This window comes from Temnothorax nylanderi, unplaced genomic scaffold (assembly GCF_030848795.1).
Source record: "Temnothorax nylanderi isolate EJ_2023f unplaced genomic scaffold, tnyl_v1.0 TNYL_tig0109_pilon, whole genome shotgun sequence".
Taxonomy (NCBI): Eukaryota; Metazoa; Arthropoda; class Insecta; order Hymenoptera; family Formicidae; genus Temnothorax; species Temnothorax nylanderi.
In genome coordinates, this window is record NW_027249171.1 from 74,210 (window position 1) to 88,978 (window position 14,769).

At 35.5% G+C, this 14,769-nt stretch overlaps 1 protein-coding gene, 1 long non-coding RNA gene and 1 pseudogene across 2 annotated transcripts; all 3 read right to left on the reverse strand.

The window, feature by feature from the left end:
- Positions 1–617: 617 nt before the first annotated feature.
- LOC139775984 (uncharacterized) lies at positions 618–5,700 on the reverse strand (annotated as a pseudogene).
- A 1,028-nt stretch (positions 5,701–6,728) lies between these two features.
- Positions 6,729–8,490, reverse strand: LOC139775973 (uncharacterized). Its single transcript, XR_011718977.1, has 3 exons — positions 8,255–8,490; positions 7,932–8,035; positions 6,729–6,914 (listed from the first exon to the last, which is right to left on the reverse strand). It is a non-coding gene; the product is annotated as an uncharacterized lncRNA (long non-coding RNA).
- An 87-nt stretch (positions 8,491–8,577) lies between these two features.
- Positions 8,578–14,087, reverse strand: LOC139775986 (uncharacterized). The gene is made up of 3 exons (XM_071712371.1): positions 12,398–14,087; positions 10,536–12,070; positions 8,578–10,317 (listed from the first exon to the last, which is right to left on the reverse strand). Exons 1-3 carry the CDS (start codon positions 14,085–14,087, stop codon positions 8,578–8,580), a joined length of 4,965 nt encoding a protein of 1,654 aa, XP_071568472.1.
- Between the last annotated feature and the right edge of the window lie 682 nt (positions 14,088–14,769).

A 14,769-nucleotide genomic window follows, 5' to 3' on the forward strand; every position in this document is an offset into this window, starting at 1 on the left:
TTTCTTCTTTAGCCAATATTGAATTCTAATATTGGATCAACATATTGATTTCATCTTTAACCAAGATTGGCTAATAATACGTACCCAATTCTTTTACATTGGATGCAGATCAATTTCTAATATTGAATCAATATTGTAAAAACAATTTTCTTTCTTTATCTAGCCAATATTGAATTTTATTAATAAGCCAATGCATCGACTTCTTTTCAATATATTGGCAAAAATTAATTTTTATCATGGTACACTAATGTCTCTATCAATATTAATAGAGACATTAATAAATCATGACAAAAAAATAATTTTTGCCAATATTGATTAAAAAAGTAGTTAATGCATTAATTTATAAATTAGAGTTCATTATTGGCTAAAAATAAATGTAAAACCTGCTGTTATTTAATTTTAAACAATTTAAAACAAAAAATAAGCATACAAATAATATTAATTTATGATAACTTTCTAGTTTTATTCAGAGCTTGTTTTCTGTATAAAGTTTTAAACATGTTCATATAAAAGAATAATATATTATATAAAAGAATAATATTAATAATGTAAGAAATACCTTATACTTATATGTAATGTAAGTTATAGAATAATAAATTACCTTTATGGCATTATATTTTACTTTAAAATAAGTTTTGAAAATATATAGAATATAATGAATATAAATGAATTAAACCTTAATAAGTAATAATATACTCTTATACATTTTTAAAGAAAGTTTAGTCTTGATTTTGCACTCTCTTATCTTCTTCCTGTGCCCTCTTTTTTCTTCCTCCTTCTCTGTCTCCACTCTCAGCAAGAAACTTTGATATTTTTTTTAGAATTTCGCTTTTTGATGTATTTGGTATCTTATTCGAAACAATCTCTACAAACAAAAAATATATAAATAAGTTTATTACTAAACTGTATATAAGTTTTTTTTATTCCAAACTTAATTTTTAATTACTTAGGGCTGGTTGTTCTAACCTGTTGGTAAACTAACTAATAGTTAAATTATGTTTTTTTCCTTCACATTAGACAAAGATAGACATATGACTTAACTATTAGTTAGTTTATCAACAGGTTAGAACAACCTGTCCTTAGTAATATAAAAAATTTATGTATTTTGTACTAAAAACTAAACATAAAAAAGTATAATTTATAAAATTTAAAAATTATATCCAGTAAAGTACATCTTACATCTTACAGTAAGCTATAAACATATATATCAACGTACATATAACTACACTTTGATTAATATATTATAGCTATATATATTTGAACAAAAAAGAAGACTTTCATGTTTAATATATATCTAATTATTGCACCTCATATATATAATTTAAAGAAATATTTTTTAAATTTTGTTAGTACTTTTATTCAGTACTTTGAAACAAAAAAATTTTACTAATACAAAATAGCTTACCAAATACTGCAGCAGCAACCTTGGTTGCAGAAAAATCACGCTTCTTTTGCTTTCCACATCCACTAAAATGTATTGAAACAGCCTTTTTCAAAAGCAACTTCATTACTGATGGCACTAATTCCTTCACCGTTTCTCCAGAAGCAAGTTTGAGATATTTTATCTAAAAATTAAAGTAAATTGTTTTACACACACACATACATAAAACAAACATATTTGTTAAGCTAAAATAAATCGTTTTGTATATAGCTTTTTTATAATATTACATTAACAAAAATAAAGAAAAGTGCAAAATAATCTGATTTTGTGATTTTGTGCTCATTTATTCCTTCAGTACCAAATGTAATCTAATTATATAAAACATGCTCTTCCAAAAATGTTGTGAAAAAAATTAACCTTTTCTTCGTCATTCTTTATTATTTTACTTTTTATGTCCTTACTAAAGATGTAAAGTCTTCCTCAGAATTGGCCAAACAGTCATCATTTCATTAAAAGACTCCATAGAAGAAATCGGAAGTAAGTGGCTAAACTTGTTTATGCTACTCTTGTCATTTTGTGTTAATAGAATATCTAGTTTTACTTTAATTTCTTGCTGTTCTTTTTTGATGCAATTGTTTCCAATTTGATTTCTTCAATTAGTTAAAAATCTGTCCCAAAACTCCTGAAAAAATTATATTAAAATTATATTTATATTAAGAAAAATAACTAAATTAAAAAAGTATTGTTTCTTCTTAAACTAGAATAGTCTATAACAGAATCTAACCTTCTTTCTTTTGCTGAATAATATTTGTAGACTTTTGTGTGTTAACTTCTTCACTTCTTTGGATTTTTTCATTGTCATTGCACATAGTAGAACCATTTGTAGCTTGAGAATCCCTTTGCAATTTTGTGTTAACTTCTTTACTTTGGATTTTTTTATTGTTATTGCACATAGTAGAACAATTTGTAGCTTGAGAATCCCTTTGCAATTTTTTCTTATGTTGATTTAATTCTGTTATTTCGCAATCATCTATAATAAAAAAATTTTATGAATTTTAAAAACTTTGGATAAAAATATTTTTGCTTGATAAAGCATGTTTCAGTAATCTATATATATATATGTAAATAGAAAATATAACAGTATCATTAATCAATTAAATTTAACAGTATCAATTAAATATATAACTTTATCACGTTTTATTTAATGCAATTAAAATTTCTTATTAAAAATGAATGTATTAAACTGTGTAATCAAAAATTTATTAAAAATTTGGAAATGACTATTTTTTACAATTGTTCTATTTCATAACACAAAATACCATTAAAGTAATAAATTACAAATACAAATATAAACATAGAGTTTATTTCCATGCAGGAATGCAGTAAATATATAATATAAAGAATATATTTTTTTGCCAAAAGTGCTATGTATTGTAGGTAAAAATTAAATATCAAATACATAATATAATAAATGTGTAAATATCAAGAAATTATTATAATAGCATGTTTGTTTTATGCTCAGATATATTTTTACCTTGAACATCAGGAAAAGATGGAACAACAGGACGTTTAGTTCGTTTTTCTGAATTTATGTGCTTTTCTGATGCTAAATTTTCATCATCGGAAGAAGTACTTGCATCTTGTGCAAATCGATACGGTATTTTTTCTGTCGTTTTGATGTACAATGTGATTCCAATCAGAGTCACTACTGCTCAAGTGAGACGTGTCTTGTGCTTTATATGCTTTTTTAGTAGCATGAGCAAGACTATTTATATAAAAGAAATTTATTAATGGATATATTAGGTAAGGTAACTCAAAGAAAAATATAAATAAACTTATTAATAAATAAAAGACATACACACATATACATATACACACACATACACATATACATACACACGCACGCACGCATGTACATACAAACACATATGTAGGTATATGTTTTATTTGTGTATAACATACTTTATTATAAAATAAAATTAATACTAATAATTATATAATAATTTTTTTACAGTTATGTTAGAAGAAAGAAAGCTTTAAAATTTCTATAAAATTAATACCAAATAAACGTTAAATTTGTGTTCAGAAAATTAAACTACATCATAATCATAATATCCAATGTTTATTCAAAGTTGTAACAAATTATATAAAATTTCATATATATTCTTTACCATAATTCTCTACAAGAAGTTTATTACATAATATTTATATTAGCGTAATCTTAAAAAAAAATTATTTATCAATTATTTTACTTTAACTTAACTTTTATATATCCTAATCATGATAATAAAACAGCTTAATATAAAATATATAGGGCAGTAAAAATATAAAAAGTATATATACCTGTATGTCCCAAAACTCTTATATTGACAGAGTTCCAATCATCACTGGGTGGAGTACAGTTTTTAAGGTATCTTTTTAGGCTTGATGAAGTTATGTTTTAGGCCATAATGCAGTTTTGTTATTAGGACATATCCAAGAAGAAAGGATAATTTCAACACTATTTTCTTCAATAAATTCGACTATCGCGTATTTTGCATCTATATGTCAAGATGTTTACAATTATTGATTACTTTCAACAGTCAAAACAAAGTATTCTGCAATGCTTCCGAATACCTTTTTATTTATGTTAGACAATATAATCAAAAAGTACAAAAATAATAACTCATTTTCAAAAAAAGATATGTACGTATGTATTTTTATCCGTCAATAACACATTGACAAAAAAGTTATATTTTGAAAAGACAAAAAATCGCAATTAGATCTATATAGTAACTGTATGTAACAGAGGATATGCAATGTATGAAATATTATCTTTAAATACAATACATTTGGCTTCTATTTCTCATAAATGAACTATTTTTAATGAGTCTTCCAGTTTATACATTCTATATATTTTAATTTCTAAGATTCACAAGGATAAGTAAAATAATTACTGTATTTTGTAAATTGCTTACAAATGAAATTAGTACACTGTATTCTTGTGAATTATGAAGAACAATATTGAGAATTTGTACAATAATTCCATTTTTTAACAACGCGTAACAGTCAGCTCTATGACAAGTCACAAAATGATATTTGTTTATAATTATCTCTTTATACTGATTTACTGAGCTTTCCATGCCAGCAACAAGTGGCCCACATTTATGTTTACGCTTTAATTCGCAATTAGAAATTTTCCCAGAAATGACAGCACTTTCACCAAGCCGTCGCACAGTGGGGCCAAATCGCAAAAAGCTGGCCAAAAGTCGAAAAATAAAGTTTCGATTCCGAGGATTTAAAGTGGTGGGTTTGTTTGAGTAATAGTCCGAAGGTCGGATTCTAGACTAGAAAACGTCCTATCCTTTATACCTGCTCGTACACGTCAGTTCAAAAGTGACGCTCGCTCGAACAAGACGTGTCGTGTTCGGAGCCGAGTTTAAACGTTATATTCAGGAGGACGCCAAAGCTATAAAAATAAAGCAATTTTAAATCTACAAAATGGATTCGACAGCTGAAGTAAGTAGCATATTATCACGTATTACAAAATTTATAGTAATAATTTATGTAATATTAATAAACAAATGAGTTTTACGAAAATGAACGTAAAATTGCAACGGAAAATTTAAGAAACGTAGAGAAAAGTTTATGAGTTCTGTAGAGTTCTGCGACCAGACCTATTGCATGTTGTAGATTCAAGTATTATTTAATGAAAACAACAAAAAACTGCTGCTACTAGCTGCTACCCTGCTATTGGTGCAAGTTTTTTGTAATGAAAAAACAATTTTCTTTTGAATTGAATTGAACTTTAAACATTAAAAACGCAAAATATTGAAAAAAATTTTCTGATAAAAGTTGTAGGGTTTTGAAATATCTATTCAGGAGTGTACTCACATTGTGGGCCGGGGCCCTATATGGGCTCAGTCAGGCCCAAGTCAATTTTTTATTATATTAATCCCCATTTTTTATTGCGCATTTTGATTCTACGGTTCAAGATAGAAATATTTGTATCAAGTCAGTTTTTTGCTAAGCCCCTTCCAAAAGGCCCAAAATTTTGGGCCTTTAGGAAGGCGTTTAGCGAAAAATTAGGTACCTGCTAAAATATTTCTAATTTAAAGCGTAGAATTTATAATCCATAAAAAATGAGGATTAATAATTTTTCATTGTCACTGTGGAGGAATATTTTAAAATAAAAATTTAAAATTTGAAGCGAAAGTTTTATTTATATTTTTATTTTACATATTTTCCGACCTTTAACTGCGTGCCGACTAGATTTGTCCAACACGCAGTCAAAGGTTGGAAAATATGTAAATATAAAATATAATAAAACTTACGCGCATCATTTACCGCGTTGGTTCTTAGTTAGCCCGGTTTATTCGTGCGGATAAAATTTAAATTAATGTTTCTTTTATTTTCTTGTGGTCTTTATTGTCATTGAGTTTAAGATACGCAATTTACTTTCATAATATTTAAAATATATATATATATTGGAATAAATAAGTAGTAACTATAAGATGAATGTGTAATTTGTCAATTTATCTATAAATATTATACTTTTAAATTAAAATCGTTGCTACCAGAAACAGCCTTATTATTAATTGCGCCAAGTATTACAGAGAGTGAGGAAAGCTCCAGCAATCTTACAATTGAATCGACTGACTGTGAATCAAATATTCTTCTGATGACGAATGCATAAAGTTGTTGATTGACTGTATTTTAATAAATATATATTTATTCACCGCCCGTTTACACAATTTTTAAGTATGACTCAAATATTTTTATAATTTTGACGTACATGATCTATTGTAAATTTAATATTTATTGTATTGTATCACGATCTATTAATTTGCATTCTTGTAGCATGTGTTGATTATCGGTAATTTATGTTGTTTCAGCATTGTTAAATTAATTGAGAAGGACCCAAAGTAAGGGTTGAAATGTCGTTATACTAATAATTACTGCCAGTCAGACCGACTAATCTTGTTTTATTAAATATCCCACATAGCACATAATATTTCAGTAATATTGCAGCAATATTATTTTTCCATTGCAATATTACAATGAAATATACAGAAATATTGCAGTAATATTACTGAGATATCTCGGTAATATTAAAATGTCCGCGCAAATGAATATCAGTAATATTACTGTAATATATCAGTAATATTACGGTAATATTACTGTAATATTTGCGTGATATTTATACAATATTGCTAGGAATTTAACCATTTTAATAATTTTTATTAAATTTTATTAAATTATTTTTAATAGTATTGTTACATACAATATTAAAATAATATTGATTATTGTTAACGCAATAATATTATTTGTGTAATATTAGACAATATTTATTTAATATTGCTAAAAATTAACCATTTTAATAAATTTTATTAAATTTTATCAAATTGTTATTTTTAATAATAGTATTACATATAATATTAAGAAAATAATATTGATATATCTTTCTATCTCTTTCTTCTTCAAAACTGCTCCATGCTCTGCACTGCTCTGCTCTGCACTGTATGAATTTCCACTGATAAAGAGTTACGTAACACTATAACATAATACAATAACTGTAATTATTATTTATATCTGATTATACAAGGTGAGTTTTATTTTGTGTGCCAATTATCTCCTAAAGTATTGGTTTATTGGAAAAATGTTTCAGATAAAAGTTGGAGGGTTCATAGAGGAATAATGGATGATCTTAGATTTTGAGTCTGGAACCCATGTTGAGCCCAGTAGGGTCCAAGTCAAATTTTTTAAATAAAAACTCCCATTTTTTATTACATCATCTTTTTCTACTAATTAATATAAACAACTTTTGTCTGAAACATTTTTTATTTGCCTTATACTTTTTGAGATATTCAAGAAAAATTTGGTAATTTTTTAATATTTAGCTTATGATATCTTGATAAATGCTTGTCGGAGGGAAAAATGATACAAGACTTTTTGACTTAATATGGTCTCAAGAATATGCTATTGCAATAATACCCCAATTTCTTTAAATATTTGTGTATACATTTCCTTGAAGCTTTCATGTGTACACAATTATTTAAGAAATTAGAATACTATTGCAACAGTATATTCTTGAAACCAAGTTTTCCTTGAATATCTCAAAAAGTATAAGGCAAATAAAAAAATGTTTCAGACAAAAGTTGTTCATATTAATTAGTAGAAAAAGATGATACAATAAAAAAGGGATTTATATTTAAATAATTTGACTTGGATCCTATTAGGCTTAACACAGGTCCCGGACTCAAAATCTAATAAAATTGTCTATTGGTCCTCCTTGAACCCTCCAACTTTTATCCAAAACATTTTTCCAATAAATCAATACTTTCTGAGATAATTAGAGCGGAGATGATTGGCACACGAAATAAATCACCCTGTTTATTTCATACATAATTACATATTCAAACATAAGAGTACGGGGTTAAGTATGACGTGTTCCAATATTCACTGTCTATACTGAAAATCTATGGTTAATGTTATACATACACTTTAGATTTTCAGTACTGGATATTAAAATATTGGAACGCAGTTTATACCAAGTTTAAATTTTTCTTACTTATGTATCTAATAAATAAAGCTGTCGCTCAGAAGAGTTTGATAGAAATCAAACTGCTTGGTGCTGCTCTGCGTGAACTTCTACTGATGGAAAGCAACGTAACACTGCAACATAATACAAAAACAGTAATTATTATTTACATCTAATTATATATTTTAAACATAAAAGTAGGTTAAGTATGAATCTGTATTCCGATATTCACTATCTATGTATACTAAAAATCTGTAGTTATAAATGTTACACGTATACTTTGGATTTTCAGTATTGACGATTTTAATATTGGAAAGCATGGTTTATATCAAATTTAACTTTTTCTTACTTACGTATCTAATAAATAAATCTTTTGCTCTTCTATCAAACTACTTGATGCTGCTCTGGACTGCATGAACATCCACTGATAGAAAGCAATACTGTAATATATAGTATAAGAACAATAATTATTATAAAATCACGTAAATGGTTAAATAATCATGGTTAAATCACTTAATTAATGATTAAACTGCTTTTTAGAAGATTTGGGATCGGCATATTTCTATCACGTATCTGCAACTGAGGGCTCCAGTTGGATTAAACTGGGGTTTTTCGTTTGTCCTCGGTTGAGGACTGATAGGTGTCTTCCTGTCCGATGGCAGATGACACACCAAAGCTAAACCCGAGAGAGTACCAACACAAAATCAAATAACTTTGTCAATCTTTTAAGAAAAGTAAAAATTATGTATAAGATGTCCCAATTCTTGGCTCTAATAAGTCGATTAATATCAATTTCTTCCAAGAATCCGGCAGCTCTCAGATCCCTATCCAACTCAATCCTTGCGTCGTCATACTTGTGGCAATTATTCAGCAAATGTGGAAGATCCTCAATCTCATGTCCGCAGTCACAACGCTCACTGTCCACATAACCTTTTCTTTTAAGGGAGACTCCGAGATTAAAGTGGTTGGCCCTGAGTCTGTTAATCAAGGTCACAAAATATCTGTTCGCATTAACTTTATGGAACCAAGGTCTGGTCGATTCTCGCTCGTAGAACTCTTCAAAATAGTAAGTGCCCTTGTGCGCTGAATCACAAACGATCGCAGCCTGTGTGGCGTTCCACGTCTCCCTCCTTACCGCCGCCATGAGATCCCCCACCGGCACCCCAATGGAGGGGTCAGCCTCCTCATTCGCCGCCTCCTTCGCCAATCCATCCGCCATCTCATTACCCTCTATTCCAACATGAGCGGGAATCCAAACCAAAATAACATTTTTATTATGTACAGTCTCCAAATCATATATTAAAATTCTAGTCTCCGTAACATATTTGTTCTTATGTACGTTAAGGTGGTTATTTTTAATGGCCAGCAGGGCAGATTTGCAGTCAGACAGTATCACAATATCCCGGCAATTACACTGTTGTTTCATCACCATGAGTGCTGATCTAATGGCAAAGACCTCGGCTGTGTACGACGAACACATGTATGGGAGGCTAATCTTATAAGCAATATCCCGGTCACAGATGACAATGCCCGCGCCCGTGGATCTTGACTCCTCGTCAAAGGATCCATCCGTAAAGATGATCTCGGAGTTCTGCAATAGACCATACTCACTACGGACCCTACGCATTAGTTCCTGGTCTGAGAATTTCCTCTCCTTTCTGTCTCGCCCGATTGTCAAATTTATCTTGGGGACAAACGTCTGAGCCTTAAAAGATCCGCCAAATATTTCTGGCCCTCTGGTTTCGCCAATATAAGTCCTAAGGGGCAAAGATTTCCTCCAGATTTCCGATAATAGTGAGAACCTATACATGGGCTGCCTAAATCGAGCCCAGCACTCACTGTCTAGTAAGCGCTGGAATTTATCACAGAGACCATTTCGATTGTACGCCATGGCCTTGTGAACGAAGTTTCTGCCCAACAGCGTCGCGCGATCCCTCAGCAACCTCACCTTCGCCTCCGCAACGATGACATTATTAGGCGTGCTATTTCTATAGCCAAGGGCGGTGCGAATGCCCATATACTGCGCCCTTTCCAACTTCAGCTGAGTTGCAGAGTCTCTGGGGAAGTATATAAAATTGCCGTAGTCCGTGACTGATCTAACCAAACTTTTATAGAGCATATGAGCCGTATTAACTTCCACGCCCTTGGAAACTCTGCACAAATATCTCATGACGGAATTAGCCCGGTTCACCTTACCTCTGACCTCCTGAACTTGTCGATCAAACTTTAAACGGTTATCCAACCAGATGCCCAGGAACCTAGCCCCATTCCTGTTGGGGACCTCGCAACCATTCACCCGAATGTTCATACCCCCGTCCACGAAGCCGCTCCTAGAAAACTCCACGAGGACCGTCTTCTTGGGCTCCAAGTCCAGGCCCAGCGATCGGAGGCGCTCAGTCACCAAATCGACTGCTTGCTGTAACAGGCGCCTATTACGTCCCGGTTTTTATTTTTGCTCCGAATATACAATCCGATGTCATCTGCGAATTCGACGGCTTCAACATCCTCCGGGAGGTCCATACAAACTCCCTGGGTATATAGAGAGTATAACGCAGGACTAAGGACCGCGCCCTGCGGGAGGCCCTTAAAGACACATCTTATTAAAAATTCTCGGGAATTAATAATAAATCGTACCTTTCTATAGTACAGCCAGCGTCCGACAAACCTGGCTATGCCTGAAGGGCAGTCTTGCGCGATCAGCTTGTCCACCATAATGCGGTAGTCAACGTTATCATAAGCTGCTGAAACATCGAGAAAAGCCGCAAGCGTATATTCTCCATCACACAGTGCTAATTTAATGTCCGAAACAATTCGGGCCAAATTGTCGGCACAGGATTTTCCTCGCCGGAAGCCGTTCTGAGTGGGGCTATATTTCTCGTCTCTTTCCGCCCAGAAGATCAGTCTCTCGTTAATCATTCTTTCCATCACCTTTCCAATGCAAGATGACAGAGATATGGGACGGACTCTTTCCCGGCCCACCTTGTCAATAAAGATGACCTGATACTCCAGCCAATCCGTCGGAATCGCACCCGACGACCACACCACGTTGAAAAGCTCGAGGAGGCATATCCGAGCAGACACAGAGAGATGCCTAATCATCCCGTAGTCGACACCATCCAATCCAGGGGCGGAGTCCCTCCCGATCATCTCGATGGCACGCTCCAGCTCCTCAGCAACGAAGGGGGCATCAAGCTCGTCATCCAAAGCACCACACTCATCATCCAAAGGCTCCGTGGGCACCGTGGGCGGGGCGAGATTATCAATGGAGGCCCTTATGACCTCCTCTCTATTCTTCGTTGGCCAGGGATGCCAATCCAGATTACTCCTGGCATTCTTCAGAATGCGTATAGTGTTCCAAACATAGCTGGGGCTGGTGAATCGATTTATCTCCGAGCAGAACCTGTCGAAGGACGCTCTTTTCTTAGCTCTAGTAGTTCGCCTGGCAGCCGCCACCGCTCTCTTATATTCAAAAAAATCATGCAAACTCTTAGTTTTCTTCCATTGAGCGAATTTCGTCCTCCTCATCCGTATCACCTCCTCACATTCCGAGTCCCACCACTTATGAGAGATTTTAGTTTTGCTCGGTGAGGTCACGAGTCTCGAGGTCCCTCCAGAAGTCCTCCTACCTGAAGCTACCGCAACAGAATTCCTCAAAATATCCACGAAGCGACCGTAATACTTCTGGAGGTCATCCCTGAAAAATTCCCTCTGCTGCAACATGGAGCTGGCAATCTCCCTATCAACCAGTGCGCCATAGCGGATCCAATCAGTCCTCTTGGTGGAAAGTCTATTCGTAATCTTGCGATATGGCAGGGACGGGACATCAAAAGAAAATGATATCGGAGCGTGATCGCTATCCCAAACATCCTCCAGCTGCTTGTAGGAAACTCTATCCACAATACCAGGGGAACCGAACATAAGATCCAGGTTCGTATCTCTCTGGCCATGAGACCCCGATCTGGACAGTGTATCCACATTAATACAAATAAAGTGTTCGTCATACATAACCTCATACAACAGATCCCCCTGGCTATTTGTATCCGGACAGTTCCAGCATGTATTGTGGGCATTCATGTCTCCCAAGATAATTGTATCATTGTCATTGTTCAGGGATCGAAATATCGGCCGAAGGTCCTGCCTAGTCATGGCCTCTCGTGGGTGGCGATATACTGCAACAATATTCAAGTTCTTGGTAAGGTTTTTAGTTGTAATACATACGATATCGTATCCCACCGGGACAGCTCCCACAGGAAGAACCTCGAACTCCAGATGGTCACGGAGAGAAATCGATACTCCGCCACTGCGCAAGCGATTTGCGCTATTTACAGATTTGAAGTGAGAAAAATACACTTTGTTAGGGCCTGAGCATCTAGTCTCGGTAAGGATTACGATGTCATAGCTCATTATGTTCTTGGTTAGCTCATCCCTGCTGCTCTTGTATCCTCGGCAATTCCATAATAATAGATTGAATTATGATAAGGGGGGAGGGTACCTACCCCTATCACCCGAATACTGTCTTCCATTATCACCTCCACGCCCTTCTCTTCCTTCCAATAGACGAGCTTCCCGATTTTCCCGGGGGGCGGGGTAGACCGCCCTTTCTGAGTGTATAAGTGAATCAATCAAAATATCCCGCGCTGCGGGAAATCTCTGCAATAGTCTAATTACTCCGCCTATTATTTCTTCAATCGATTCCGGGGACGGAGTCAAGCCCCCGTCGTCAGATGTCCTCATGCCTCTAGCGACCTGTGCCCACGAAGTCCCATTGTGAGATGTTAAGGCCAGGCCTCTCCTCTCCCTCGTGACCTCGCCAGCCCGATTGTCAAATCTTCCATAGTAATTATTTGTCGAGTCTACAATGGGGTTTCTTATTTTCAATACCGACGGAGGCGAGCCTCTCGGCCTGTCTCCTCTATCTCGCATACGACTTGTCACAGGTCTATCTTCTGAGGGGACAGCTCTCGTCGGCAAATCGGGCCACGCTGCCGGTGCCGTGAACTTGTCTCGAAACTCAAGGGGGGGATCTTCACCCTCCACGATACGCCTTGCTCTGTAGAATGAAACATTTTTATGAGCCATTACTATACTAATACTTCTGTTCTTTTCGTGCACTGGGCAGCCCCTGAAAGTAGATTTATGCTGGCCCTTGCAATTACTACAACAGACCGGTCTGTCGCATTGGCCGTGGGACTTATCTCCGCAGACAATACAGCGGGTCTCGGACTTACATGCGTTCTTGGTGTGCCCATATCTGAAGCAGTTATAGCATTGGCGGGTCTGGGATACGTACGGTCTTACTCTAAGCGAAACTCCATTTGTAAAAATTGAGAGATCACAGATCTTGTCAGCCTTAAAAGTAACTATTATATTGTCCGTAGGGACAAGCGTCGTCTTTTTAGTGGCAGCATCCCAATTGCGGCGATACATCCTATCCAGTTTGATTATCCTCTCTTTGTTTTGAATCACCGGCCATAATTCCGGAATCGACGCAGGCCAGTCTGTAATGACACCCCTGCAGATAATAGAGCGTTGGTCCACATGGGCCTTTAATTTCGGTTCTTTAATCGCATCTAAAACATCAAGAGCACGATTAGCATCCCTAAAATCATCAAACATAACCTCCGCCGAAAAATGATTCGTCATTTCCAAAGATGTCGGGACGATTTGTAATGACGAAATGATCATCCAGATCTTAATCCTATTTCTACCTTTTGTTGTGGTAGAATGGGCGGGAAGGAGGCTCAATAAAATTTTAGCCGTACCTACTTTATCGTTGCTAAATCTTACAAAGCGATGAGGAGTATCGTTGTTGCCAGGCAGATTTTTTTTCAGCGTAGAATTACTCACTGTATACGATTCCTTGTCTTGGGATATGTCGATTTCCCCTATGTTTATGTTCGCCGTGGACACGTGATCGCATTCCTCCGAGGCGGCCTTCAGCACAATGGCAGTATTTACATTACCGGTCGTTTTGTTTACTAAAAGTTCACGATCGGTCGCCGCTGTTCCGTTCACGTCGGCATCGTCCGTTTCCATATCGCTTCCCGTCGTAGACATGTTCTGCGAGAATCGATCAAACTCCACCTCAGTGAGGCTGGTGCGAGGTCTTTTTGAGCTATTCCTTGTGGCCTGCATGTGGAGATTAATGCCGGATCGCCCCACTTCTAGAGGATCCGTTGATCCCATATACGAGTCACCCAAGACCCAGATCACTTCCCCTCCGAGGGGGGGGAGCAACAATATTAATTAATTTAGACCCTCCCAACACAGGTCCTCACGTCTTGACACCTCCGAGATGCGTTACCCAGCTCAAGACAAAAAAAGAGGAGACCACGCCCGATTCGACTGTACTACTCAGCAAGCGAGCAGAGAGCGCACACGTCCGTCTCGTATGGCCGCTCAGAGCGAACTCCCGCCAAACATGCGTTTGCATATAGGTTATCCCAATCAAATACGTGCTTTTATCAAACGCGCGCGTTTGACGCGGAATTTTACACGCGGAAACGCGTGCATGGAAATCAGGGGTTATACTTACGCGATATATAATTACGACACAGGACTTTTGACTGTCCACTGCACATGACCAACGCCAACGACCACCGGCACCACGGAAAAAGGCCGCGAAAACAGTGACGCAGGTTCAAACGTTTCCTTGATGACACCTTCAACCAATCGGGTCGCACATATACCGTGCGACACTGCGGCTGCGTTCCTTTTGATGCTTTCAGCGCTGTAAGCATTATTCTATCTCCGTTGCACATTGAATATCAAATAGAGATGGAGCGACGCTTTCAGCGCTGAAAGCGTTAAAAGGAACACAGCCTGCATTGCGCAGATGTCCGACAGTCCCTAATGCTGAGTTTCCACT